The sequence below is a fragment of the Ctenocephalides felis genome, unplaced genomic scaffold (assembly GCF_003426905.1).
Source record: "Ctenocephalides felis isolate EL2017-DRISC unplaced genomic scaffold, ASM342690v1 CF-g0.4_SCAFFOLD_03647, whole genome shotgun sequence".
Taxonomy (NCBI): Eukaryota; Metazoa; Arthropoda; class Insecta; order Siphonaptera; family Pulicidae; genus Ctenocephalides; species Ctenocephalides felis.
The window spans coordinates 1-12,206 of NW_020539801.1; the positions used below are offsets into that span (position 1 = coordinate 1).

The 12,206-nt window shown below is 29.5% G+C and overlaps 1 protein-coding gene across 1 annotated transcript; it reads right to left on the reverse strand.

Moving 5' to 3' along the window:
- Nucleotides 1–83: 83 nt before the first annotated feature.
- Nucleotides 84–4,568, reverse strand: LOC113390820 (the record flags this gene model as incomplete). The annotated part of the gene is made up of 2 exons (XM_026626909.1): nucleotides 4,140–4,568; nucleotides 84–583 (listed from the first exon to the last, which is right to left on the reverse strand). Coding segments are annotated over exons 1-2 (650 nt in total), but the record flags the coding sequence as incomplete, so codon positions are not given.
- Between the last annotated feature and the right edge of the window lie 7,638 nt (nucleotides 4,569–12,206).

Here is a 12,206-nt window from a genome sequence, read left to right on the forward strand (position 1 = left end):
CTTACCTATAAACTGGTTTCTCTCCCCGAACATGCTGGGGCACAGCTGACAAGAGAACGGAGTCTCCGATTATGATCCCTGACCTCGTGCTGATGGCAAGTATCCTCCTCCTTAAAAGCAATATCACAATATTTACACATAGAAGCGTATTGAACTCAGTCTCCTGACTCGCATTATCAACAGCCTGGTCATCACCATCGCTGTGCCCACCTTCTGATTCATCAGAAGAATTGTAATCTAAAGCTGGATCGACTACCATAACTAAATTATCTACTTTGTTAATTGTTTCATTTGTAGGTTGATTGTTTATTTTTGTTATCGTTACATTATTATATTGGCCAGTGATATCGACTTGGTTAGCTTGTAGTCTTTGTTTCAGTTCTTCGCTGAGGCTGCAGGATGATGGGTCGTTGGAGAGGCCTTCTTGTTTCAGTTTGTTTTCGTTTTCTTCGTTTTGTAGTTGTACGAGGTGTAGAAGTTTTGCTTCGTTTACTAGACATTGTTGGCGGAATTTGGTGGTTTTTTCAGTCTTGTAGAGGCAGCGGTGGCAGATTTTTGAGGGGAGACCATCGTTTTCATAGAGCTAAAGAAAAATAGACATAGAAATAAATGAATAAATATATAACAACTTAAAAAATTTAAAAAAATCCCAAATTTTTATAATCTCGTACGATATATTAGTTGCTTTTTGGCAATTATAATTTCTAAAGTACATCTTTCTTACTATAATTTAATAGACATTATTGTTTATGTTCAAATCTTAGATGAATTAATTTGTAAAATCTTGTTCATATGATGCACTCTTCAATCTAACATCAACTTGCATAAATATTCCATATCCGATGCCAAACAAATGAATTTCTGACACGTGAAACAAAATTCTAAATCATTTTTTTAATTTGTAGAAATATTTTTTTTTGTATTGTAAAGTAAAGTAATCAAAATGGGACATGTATAAGTTTAAGTATATGCAATTTTGGACTTGTTGCGTTATTTATTAAACTGATGAATTATATAATTTCATCTGTCGACATATACTTTTGACTGTATTTTATTTTATTTCAATTTCTGCCACATCTCGGCTTCTTTCGGCAATAATGTAGACCATAAATTTTCGTTGTATATTATATTCTAATATTATCTAGGCTCATAATTTCAGCTAAATTCAAATTTCAAGTGAATTGACATTTCTAGTAGTCGACAGTTCAAATGTTTTCAATATCAATGATCTGCGTTTTTTTTTTGTAATTTTTGCCATGTATTACTGCAATATTACTATAATTTTATCGTGTATTCAATCTTAAAAATTTCCTTTGACAAACTCTAAAAAGAATGATCAAAATCCGAATAACCGTTTAGGCAGAAGTATCACATCATACACCCGTACAGAAGAATTTTATATATAAGATATAGTTTATATTATATTCATACGTTTCGGCCAACATCGTACCCTTCATTAGTGAAAATTATTAATAATAATTAAAACTACATATTTGAATAATACGTAACAATTTAAGTAAATAAAATAATTAATCCAAAACACATTATTTATTATTTTATTTACTTAAAATATATTGTTGTTTAATTCGCATTAACTAAGTTCAAAATTTATTCAAATTAATTATTTATTGGTAATTTAATAATTTAATTTGACAAATACCTAATTTTATTCAACAAGATGTAAATGTTGCAAAATGGTGTAAATCGTCTGAATATTTTAGAAATCTGCCCGAAAATGTAGATTTTCTGAAAACGCTTTTGTTTGTCTGAAAATGTTGCAAATTGTCTAAAAATGTTGTACTTTATCTAAAAATGTTATAGGTTGTCTGATAAAGTTGCAAAGTGTCTGAAAATGTTGAATGAAAGTATTGTAAGTTGTCTGAAGATGTTGTAAATTGTCTGAAAATGTTGTAGATTTCCTAAGTGAAGTGTTTGTCAAGCAAATGCTGTCAATTGTCTGAAAATGTTGTAGATTATTTGGAAATGTTATGAATTATCTAAAAATGTAAATGTTCCCACAATGTTGTCTGGAGAGGTTTCTCTTTGTCTGAAATCTTTGTAAGTTACCCAAAATGTTGTGAAATGTATAAAAATGTTGTAGATTGTCTGAAAATATTGTAGATTGTTTTAAAATGTTGCAAAATGTTTAAAAACTTTGTAGATTGTCTGAAAATGTTGTGAATGGTATGAAATTTCCAAAAATGGTCTAACAATTTTGTAAATAGAGTACAAATTTTATAGATCACGTGAAACAGATTGTCTGAAAATATTGTAAGTTGTCTGAAAATGTTGTAGATTGTATGAAAATGTTGCAAATTATTTGAAAATGTTGCAAATTGTCTAATGAACTTGTAAAGTTTCTGAAAATGTTTGATGAAAATGTTGTAGATTCTCTGAAAATGTTGCAGGTTATCTAAAATTGTTGCAAATTGTCTGAAAATTCTGTAAATTGTCTGAAAATGTAGATAGTCTGAAGATGTGGTAGATTGTCTGAAAATGTTATAAAATATCTGAAAATGTGGCAAATTGTCTGAAAATGTTATAAAATGTATGAAAATGTTGTAGATTTCCTGAAAATGAGAATTGTCTGAAAATGTTATGAAATGTCTGAAAATGTTGCAAATTGTTTGACAATGTTGTAAATGATCTAGAAATGTTATATTTTTTTTTTTGAAAATGTTGTAGATTGATTAAAATTGTTGCAAATTGTCTGTTGATGTTGTAAGTTGTCTGAAAATGTTGTAAATTGTCTGAAAATGTTGTACATTTCCTGAAAATGTTATAAAATGTATGAAAATGTTGCAAAATTGTATGAAAATGTTGTAGATTTTGTTGTAAATTGCCTGGAAATGTTATAAATTTTTCTGAAAATGTTGTAAATGTCTGAAAGTACTATAAAATTGTCTGAAAATGTGGTAAATTGTCTGAAATTGTTATAAATGATCTAGAAATGTTACAAATTTGTCAGAAATTGTTGTAAATTGTTTGAAAATGTTGTAAATAGTCTGAAAGTACCATAAAATTGACCGAAATTGTTGTAAATTATGAATTGTCAATTAAAAGAAACTAAGCTCATTCTTAATATATAAAATTAAAACATATTTTTAAATAATGTGTTAAATAATCTATCATGAGTCAAATGGAAAATATAATTAAGAATTCATCAACATATTAACACAATTTTTCAAAAGAAATACATTTAGCAAAAAAATAATTCCCATTATTTTTTTGACATTAGACATATTGCATGTTTCAAAAATTCGTATTTCGCGCCAAAAATATCACTAGTGTCCTTTTGACATTTAGACAATACTATATTAATTATTAGGCATTAAAACGATCAATTAAAATAAACTGAGCTCAATCTTAATATATACATTTAAGATAGAATCTGATATTCTGTTTTAAATTGAAAACATAATTTAAGAATTTAATAAAATTTCCGAAATTCGTCAACATATCAATATAATTTTTCAAAATAAATACATTTAGCAATACAATACTTCCCATCATTCTTTTGACATTTTACATATTGCATGTTTCAAAAATTTGTATTTCGCGCCAAAAATACCACAAATATCTTTTTGACATTTAGACAATACTATATTAATTATTAGGCATTAAAACGATGAATTAAAATAAACTGAGCTCATTCTTGATATATACATTTAAAATAGAATTTGATATTCTGTTTTAAATGGAAAATATAATTAAGAAATTCATCAACATATTAACACAATTTTTCAAAAGAAATCCATTTAGTAATACAATAATACCCTTTATTATTTCCTTATCTATGATAATCCCCATTATTCTTTTGATATTTGACATATTGCATGTTTCAAAAATTCGTATTTCGCGCCAAAAATATCACAAGTGTCCTTTTGACATTTAGACAATACTATATTAATTATTAGGTATAAAAACGATAGATGTAGTCAAAAATTGCATTATTATTATTAAATTTCTGAAATTTCAATCAATTCGCAAATTATGTTTATAAATAATTTAGTGTTACCAACATCAAATGTCCAATCGTCCGCCATTATGGAAACTAATTAAATCAATATAAAACAAACCTCATGTCTAAAATTAAACACAAATAAATATTTAAAATTGATATTTTCAATATCAATTACCTGCACGTGAAAAAATTCCGTAATCCTAGCCGCCAGAGGATCGAATTCTCCTGTGTCCATTACATTATTGAAAATACAGCTCATGACTCCATCTTGCTTGAGACACAACCTACAAATCGCTGCGAATTCCGCAATTAAATAACCACTCATTTTAATAAGTCACCAGTTTTTTCGTGTTAAGGAGGCACCGGGGAGGATATGGCAAGTTTTGTGAGAGTATTATAAATGTGATTTAATTTAGTGAATGGAGCACTGGTCGTGGTGTGCACCGTGTAATAGCCCCGCTCTGACTAGTCGGCACTGAATTGTATCGGAGCCTCGGCCGACGGCCATTTTGATTGTGGGGCCTCACACGGGGGAGAAGCCCGGAGAGAAAGGACAGGCGATGGATTGACAGGGTTGAAATTGGGATATAGGACTTGTTAAAGAATAGTTTTGTATAAAAATGAATTGTTTGTGCTTGGTTAGGATTTTTGGTTAAGGGTCCTTGATTAAGAATGCAACAGGATAGTAAAGGAAATTTGGCGCGCTTATTAAAACCTATCTTCCTTTACAAATTGATGATATTGTTTGTTTTGTGCAGTATTTCAGTTTGTGTTAATTGTTATTTTCCCGAAGGAGAAGTTTGTTTTCGCCAAAAAATCTGATTTGCTAATTTTATATTTTCTTCTTTATGTGTGTGGGTCTGTATGTGAGCCGATTTTTGACCCTTTGTGTACGTTTATTCAAACACCTGAACCAATTTCAAAATTTTTAAATCTATTCGATGTATCTCGTTGAGGAGTAGCGTATATCAATTTTGTGCGACGATCAGCCAAGCCGTTTTTTTCTAATTTGCATAAAATTTCAAAACTTCGTGACCGTTTTAGCTCTCAATTTTGAATCGATTTTAAAAAATGAACTAGTGGGGCGAATGGCATCGTGCCTTAAGGCAACTTGCTGGAACTTCCCGTACCAAAAATTATTTTTTTTAATTAACATTTTTGAAAAAAATTTACTTTGAAAAAATTAGATTTTTGAGAAACTATAAATTTTTGAAAAAAAATTTTTTTGAAAAATACTTTTTGAAAAAAGATGTTTTCTTTATTTTAAAATATTTGGAAGTTCTGAACTTTTTTTCAAATCGTACTGCTTTCTGCATAGAGACGAAATATCAAAGCGCGTAAGCTCCGCGTCGCCGTCTAACGCGTAAACATTGGTACGGAACCCATAGGAATGTAAACAAAATTTATACTTATTGTTAAAATCTCTATAACCATATGATAATTTGATGTGCATATGTTTAATGATCATTTTTGCCCGCCAATTTTTTTACTAGATCTCTGAAACCTCTAGAACTGCCTTCCCAAAAATTTTATCAGTTCTTCATCTTGTCAATACAAGTAAAATGTTTTTTGAATTATTAAATTCGAACGCTCCGTTCTCTTAAACACTGAGTTACCGTTTTTGGCACTTTTTGCCCCGTATCTTTGAAACGGCTAGACCTGCCTTCGCCAAAAACTAATCAGCACATCTTCTTATCAGTACGAATCGAATGTTTTTTGAATTACTCAAATCGGTTGATCGGTGTTTCCGAAATCATCGACGAAAATTTGTATCCGAACACACATACACACACGCACACATACATACACACACACATACATCAATTTTTTCTAAGGTATGCCAAAATGTTCAGAAGATTTTGAAACGTAAAGATATATAAAAATTTTCATTTTCGATTTTTTTTGCGATTACTTTAACTTAAATTGAAATCGGTTGAGCCGTGTTCCTGAAATCGACGAAAATTCTTATCCGCGCATACACACACACAGGGGTTAATGGTTTTTGATTAAAAGTGCAACAGGATAATAAAGGAAATTTGGCGCGCTTATTAAAACCTGTCTTACTTTACAAATTGATAATATTTGCTTTTGTGCAGAATGTCAATTAGTCATAATTGTTATTTTCCCGAAGGTTAAGTTTGTTTTCGCTAAAATTGCTTTTTTATGTTTTCTTCTCGACCTAATTTGAAAAAGTATATGTGAACAGATTTTTGGTCTATTCGGCGACGTTTTCTCAAAAAACGGCTGGACCGATTTCAAAAATTTTAAATCCACTCGATTTACCTCAATGAGGACTAGGGTTTATCAATTTTGCGCGTCGATCAACCAAGCCGTTTCTTTGTTATTTGTAAAAAGTCACTCAAAACCCGTTTGAAAGATATTGCTCGGATATCGTGCTAAGGGTGCGTCATTAGTCACGTGATCAATTTTTTAAAGGATTTTTGAACCCCCCTTCCCCATGGTGATATTTAAAATTACCCTCCTACCCCGCCAAACATCCCGAATACTTCTAGTTACGAGAACAAATTGTAAAAAATTATTTTTTTTGAAAATGTCTTTTTTTTTAAATTTAGGTAATAAATTATTACACATGAAATCTTACTATACCCCTCCCATCCCTACTTGATATTTTGTGACTTTTTGTCAAACCCTCCTTTCCCCTAAAAAACCCCTTTAGACCGTTTTTTGTAATTAACTGTTCAAATATTTTTTTATGAAATTTTTTACGTTGATAAATCGTCGAAGTTCATCAAAAATGACCAGAGTTTTTTTTTCGTGCTGATTACTTTTTGTAATTAAATAATTTTGTACGGCTGGATCGTATGTATATTTTTGAAAATTAAAAAAAAAAATCTGTGAATTTTGAAATTTGCAATCTTGGTACGGAACCCAACAAAATTGTAGCAAAATAATTAGTACTCATTTTTAAATTATCAAAAACTGATAGTTTGATGTGCATATGTCTAATGATCATTTTTGACTCCCAAAAGGCATTTTTTATACTCTTTTCATTCGACCTCTGAAACCGCTATGCCTTGCCTGACTTCCCAAAAATGTAATCAAATCTTCAGTCAAATTTAATCAAAACAAATAAAATGTTTTTTGAATCATTCAAATCCGATACCCCGTGCTCTCAAAAGCTCGATATGTATTTTCTGCACTATTTGCTCCGTTTCTCCGTAACGACTGGACCTGCCTTTGCCAAAAACCAATCAGCACATCTCCGGTACGGAAAGTTCCAGCAATTTGCCTTAAGGCACGATGCCATACACCACTAGTTTCTTTTTTTTTGGCTGATATTGAGTAATTTTAATTAAAATATTAGCATCTATTTTAGTACTCTTGATTATACAGTATTCATATATATTAAACACTTTATTGATCAAATGATTTATTATTATTAATTTAAAAGCAAACTTTTATACAAGTACAGTTACTTATAGAATCACCTGGAAATAATAATAAGAAATGTTCTTTTAAATTATATTAATAACTTCTTTGTCCTTTGTTACTTCGGACAGGTTAAATTTTTGGCGCAAAATGCGTATACCTGAAAAAAATTACCTTTTATTAACTTCCCATAGGGTAAGGTATAGTAATCGCAAAAAAACTCGAAAATGAACATTTTTATATATCTTTACGTTTCAAAAGTTTCTTAACATTTTGGCACACCTTGGAAAAAATGAATGTATGCCTTCGTGCATTCCAGACTAGGTGTTTTGTCTGGATATGTTGGATTCTTATATATTGCATCACTTCATGGGGGGAGGCTCTAGAATTCTATGATTCCAACTTGTAATAATACTTTCGCCCTTATTGGTGCCATTCGCTCTTCTTCTTTTCAAGGAACGCAAGGCTATGAGTAAAGTGGTTTTTATGCTAGGTCTTTTGTCTGGGTATGTCGGACTCAAAAACCGACTGGGTATAATTTCGACTAAAACCTCCGCTTTGCCCTTGCCTCTGATCCACACGGAAACCGCCGTTAGGCATTACTTCGAGGGGGGAGGATCTAGAATGTTATCATTCTTACCTTGTTTTTATATTTATCTTTTAAATGAGCGAAATCCCATTTGCCCTGTGTGAAATGTGTATGTGTGTGTAAGTTTGTGTATGTATGTATGTGCGGATATAATTTTTTGTCGACGATTTCGAGAGCACGGATCAACCGATTAGAATGATTCAAAAAGACATTTTATTTGTATTGATGAAATTTAAGGTTGACAGAGATTAATTTAAATAAATTTTAATCTTTTATAATTTGGCCCTGATATTATTTTGTTAAGTGAGATTGGGTGATCTCCGAGGATGCTTTTGTACTTGAGTTCGAACTGCGTTTTTTTGAATAAACTTATTTATTTAATTTTTCTCTAGTTGTGTTAGAAAGGGGGTATCCATTAATCATATGAGGTTTTTAGAGGGAGGGAAGGGGTTTGACCAAAAATCACGAAATATCACATGGGTGTGGGAGGGTATGGTAAGATATCACGTGTATTTATTTTTGAGATGTTTGAGATTCCTTTATTCTTGTTTCAGAGAAAATCATAATGTAATCATAATAATGCATACATATTTCTAAAATTCTTTATATGAAAAATGTTTTGTTATGAATAATATATAAAGCCTCTTGTTATCATAAAAACAATATCAAAATATTTATATTTATTAATTTGCATAGCTCTAAGTAGCAATTATCGAAAATGACTAATATTACATAAATTTTATGTGCTTTTTTATAACAGTACATAATGATTATACATATTATATATTATATATACATATTATATATTTGCTAATGGGAATTGTTTATAAATAGTTCTCCTTAAATATCAACATTATTAAATCGCCGTTCTTAGAACAATAGGTGACTCAAACTCACTTTGGTTTATATTTTTTTTCACGGTTTCAATGGTTTCTTTAATTCATCACGTATATGTTCAATAAAATAGTATATTAGAAATATACACCGCAATTTTTTTTAACAAATTTATTTCCAATAACTCAATTTATTTTAATACCAAGGGTTATCAAATATTTTCAGTCATACCTGTAGATGTAGATGTATAAATAAATACTTTTTTTGTTTATTCACGACTAAAACATTAATTTTTCTAATTTATCACACAAAAATTCATCGTCTGCCTTTGTGATTTCTAGCATAAGATACACGTATTGGAAATTGCAGTCTTTTAAACAGTATAACGAATTCAGAAAGAATTAATATATAGTATCCGCGGTAAAGGTGCAATATCATATTTCAATGATTTTTTCACTCAAAATAATTGCTTCAATAATGTTGCCCATAATTTTTATAATCTTGTACTACATATTAATTGTTTTCAGTGATAATAATATCTAAATTACATTTTTCTTAATAATAATTTTATATACATTATTACTTAAATAAATATTTTAAGTGAATTCTTTTATTAAATCCACTTCATATGTGCACTATTCTATCTAAGATCAACGAAATTAGTGCAGTAAATGGAAAGGAAAAATGGTGTAACCTGTGAACTTTTTTACACGATTATTTTTAAAATATATATTTTTGGAGATATTTGTAAAAAACGATGCAAACCGCCAAAAAGAAACGAATTTTCAGTAGCCAGTACCTTGAAAAGTATTTGCTTTTTTGAAAAACATTAAACATTTTTCTCTTATAATTAGTTTTTTTTATCGATATCCGATGTTATACTGAAAAAAATAAAATTACACCACTGAGAAGGATTGTCATCTTGTCCTTCGGGAAGTGGCAAAGGAGTCTAAATTATTTTCACTTTTGAACTTGAGAGTAAGATGAACCTAATTCCAAAATTTCATACAAATTGGAGCACGGTAAAAAAGTTTAGACCCAAAACGCTCCACTGACTTGAATAAATATTTCGTATCCAATGCCAAACATATGAATTTTTGGCACAATGAAACTTCTAAATAATTTTTTGAATAAGTAAATTTTTTTTGTATTTTCTTTTAATATTTTTTTGTATTGTGGTTTAGTAAAGTGAGGCAAAACACGACTGCATTAGTTAAAAAATAATCTTTCAAGTTGAATTATTTAGGGTATATTCACTGTCAGTCACCAAATATATAATGTATCTTATATTATTTTAATTTTTGGCACATCTCAGCTGCTTTTCGACAATCGTAATGTAGACATTTTATTTTTGTTATTCATAATCATAAATATATTATATTTTAAAGTTGTCTTATTATTAGCTTATAAGCGAATTAAAATATTTGGTCTTTATTTGTTTTCATTGCCGAACAATGCCTCAAACAATTTCAATGTCAATAAGCGTTTTTTTGCATTTTTTTCCATTTATTTCTACAATCTAACTATATTTCTATAAATCAAAAAATCTTAAAAAATTCCCTTAACAAACTTCAGATAGATTTATCAAAATCTGAATAATCGTTTAGGAGGAGTATTCTATCAAACATTATTACAGAAGAATGTTATATATATAAGATTCATCATGTAGACATATAATCAATATTTTTATTGCTTCTGGAAAAAAATTGTTATTACTGATTTTAAGACAATATCTCATACACAAAAACAATGCTTCAAATATTTTCAAATGTCAAACAATGATAAGTTGTTTTTTGTAATTTTTTCCATTTATTTCTACAATCTAACTATATTTCTATAATTCAAAAAATCCTTGACAAACCTCAGAAAGATTTATCAAAATCCGAATAATCGTGCAGGAGGAGTATCCTTTCATACATAATTACAGCAGAATTTTATATATAAGATTAATCATGTAGACATATGATCAATATTTTTATTGCTTCTGGAAAGAAATTGTTTAGCTGATTTTAAGACAATATCTCATACACAAAAACAACGCCTCAAATATTTTCAAATGTCAAACAATGATAAGCGTTTTTTTGTAATTTTGCCCATTTATTTCTACAATCTAACTATATTTATAAAAATAAAAAAATCCTGAAAAATTCCCTTAACAAACTTCAGAAAGATTTATCAAAATCCGAATAATCGTTTAGGAGGAGTGTACTTTCATACATCATTAAAGAAGAATTATATATATAAGATTCATCATGTAGACATATGGTCGATATTTTTAACTTTCTGTAGGGTAGTTATAGTAATGGGCCGAAAATAGAAAATGAAAATTTTTGCATTTCTCGACGTTTTAAAGGTTTCTGAACATTTTACTGGCATACCTCAGAAAACTAATGGATGTGTGTGTTTTGTATGTCCGCAATTTTTCGTCCACGTTTTTGGGCGCACGGATCAACCGATTTGAATGGTTTAAAAAACATTCGATTCCTATTGACAGGGAGATGTGCTGATTAGTTTTTGCCAAAGGCTGGTCCAGCCGTTACGGAGATACGGAGCAAAGAATGCAGAAAATACAAATCGAGTTTTTGAGAGAACGGAGTATCGGATTTGTATGATCCAAAAACATTCAGTTCGTAATGACGGGGAAAAGTGGCTATTAGTTTTTGGCAAATGTAGGCCCAGCGGTTTCGGAGATACAGAGCTAAATGTTAAAAAAATTACAGTTTTTGAGAGAACTAAGCGTCCGATTTAAATGATTCAAAGAACTTTCTGCTTGTTTCAATAAAATAATTGCTTTTGGAAAAAAAAATTGTTTCTAATTTTTTTTTCAATAAATATTTTTGTAACTTTGGATTAAAAATTGAAAAAATTACCCAGGCTAAGCACAGTCTAAGCGCCACTCTTGTGCAAAAATTTACCCAAGTGCGTTTAGACTGTTTTTGTACTGAAGCACTTTTTGAATTTTGTGAAAACTACTGAAAAATGTGAAAATGCCGCCAAGCCAAGCACAGTATAAGTGAAAATGTCGCACAGAATCATTTGCAAATGCGTTTAGACTGTGACTATACCGAAGCACTTTTTTAATTTTGTGTAAATTTGACGCAACTATTTTTTTGAAATTGAATTCGAAATGAAATGACGGTTGTTAATGTTCTGGAGATGAATTGATTTATGATTTACATTTAAGATAACAAAAATAATGAAAGTTACAGTATTTGTAATAATATATTTGAAAACGTTTAAAATTTCTCGAATATTTCATTACGGTACGGGAGGTTCCAGCAATTTGCCTTAGGGCACGATGCCATACACCACTAGTTTTTATTGCTTCTGGAAAGAAATTGTCATTCCTGACTTTAAGACAAAGACAATTTACAATCAAACATTTTTATTAAAAATAAATATTAAAGTAATAAAATTAAAATTACATAA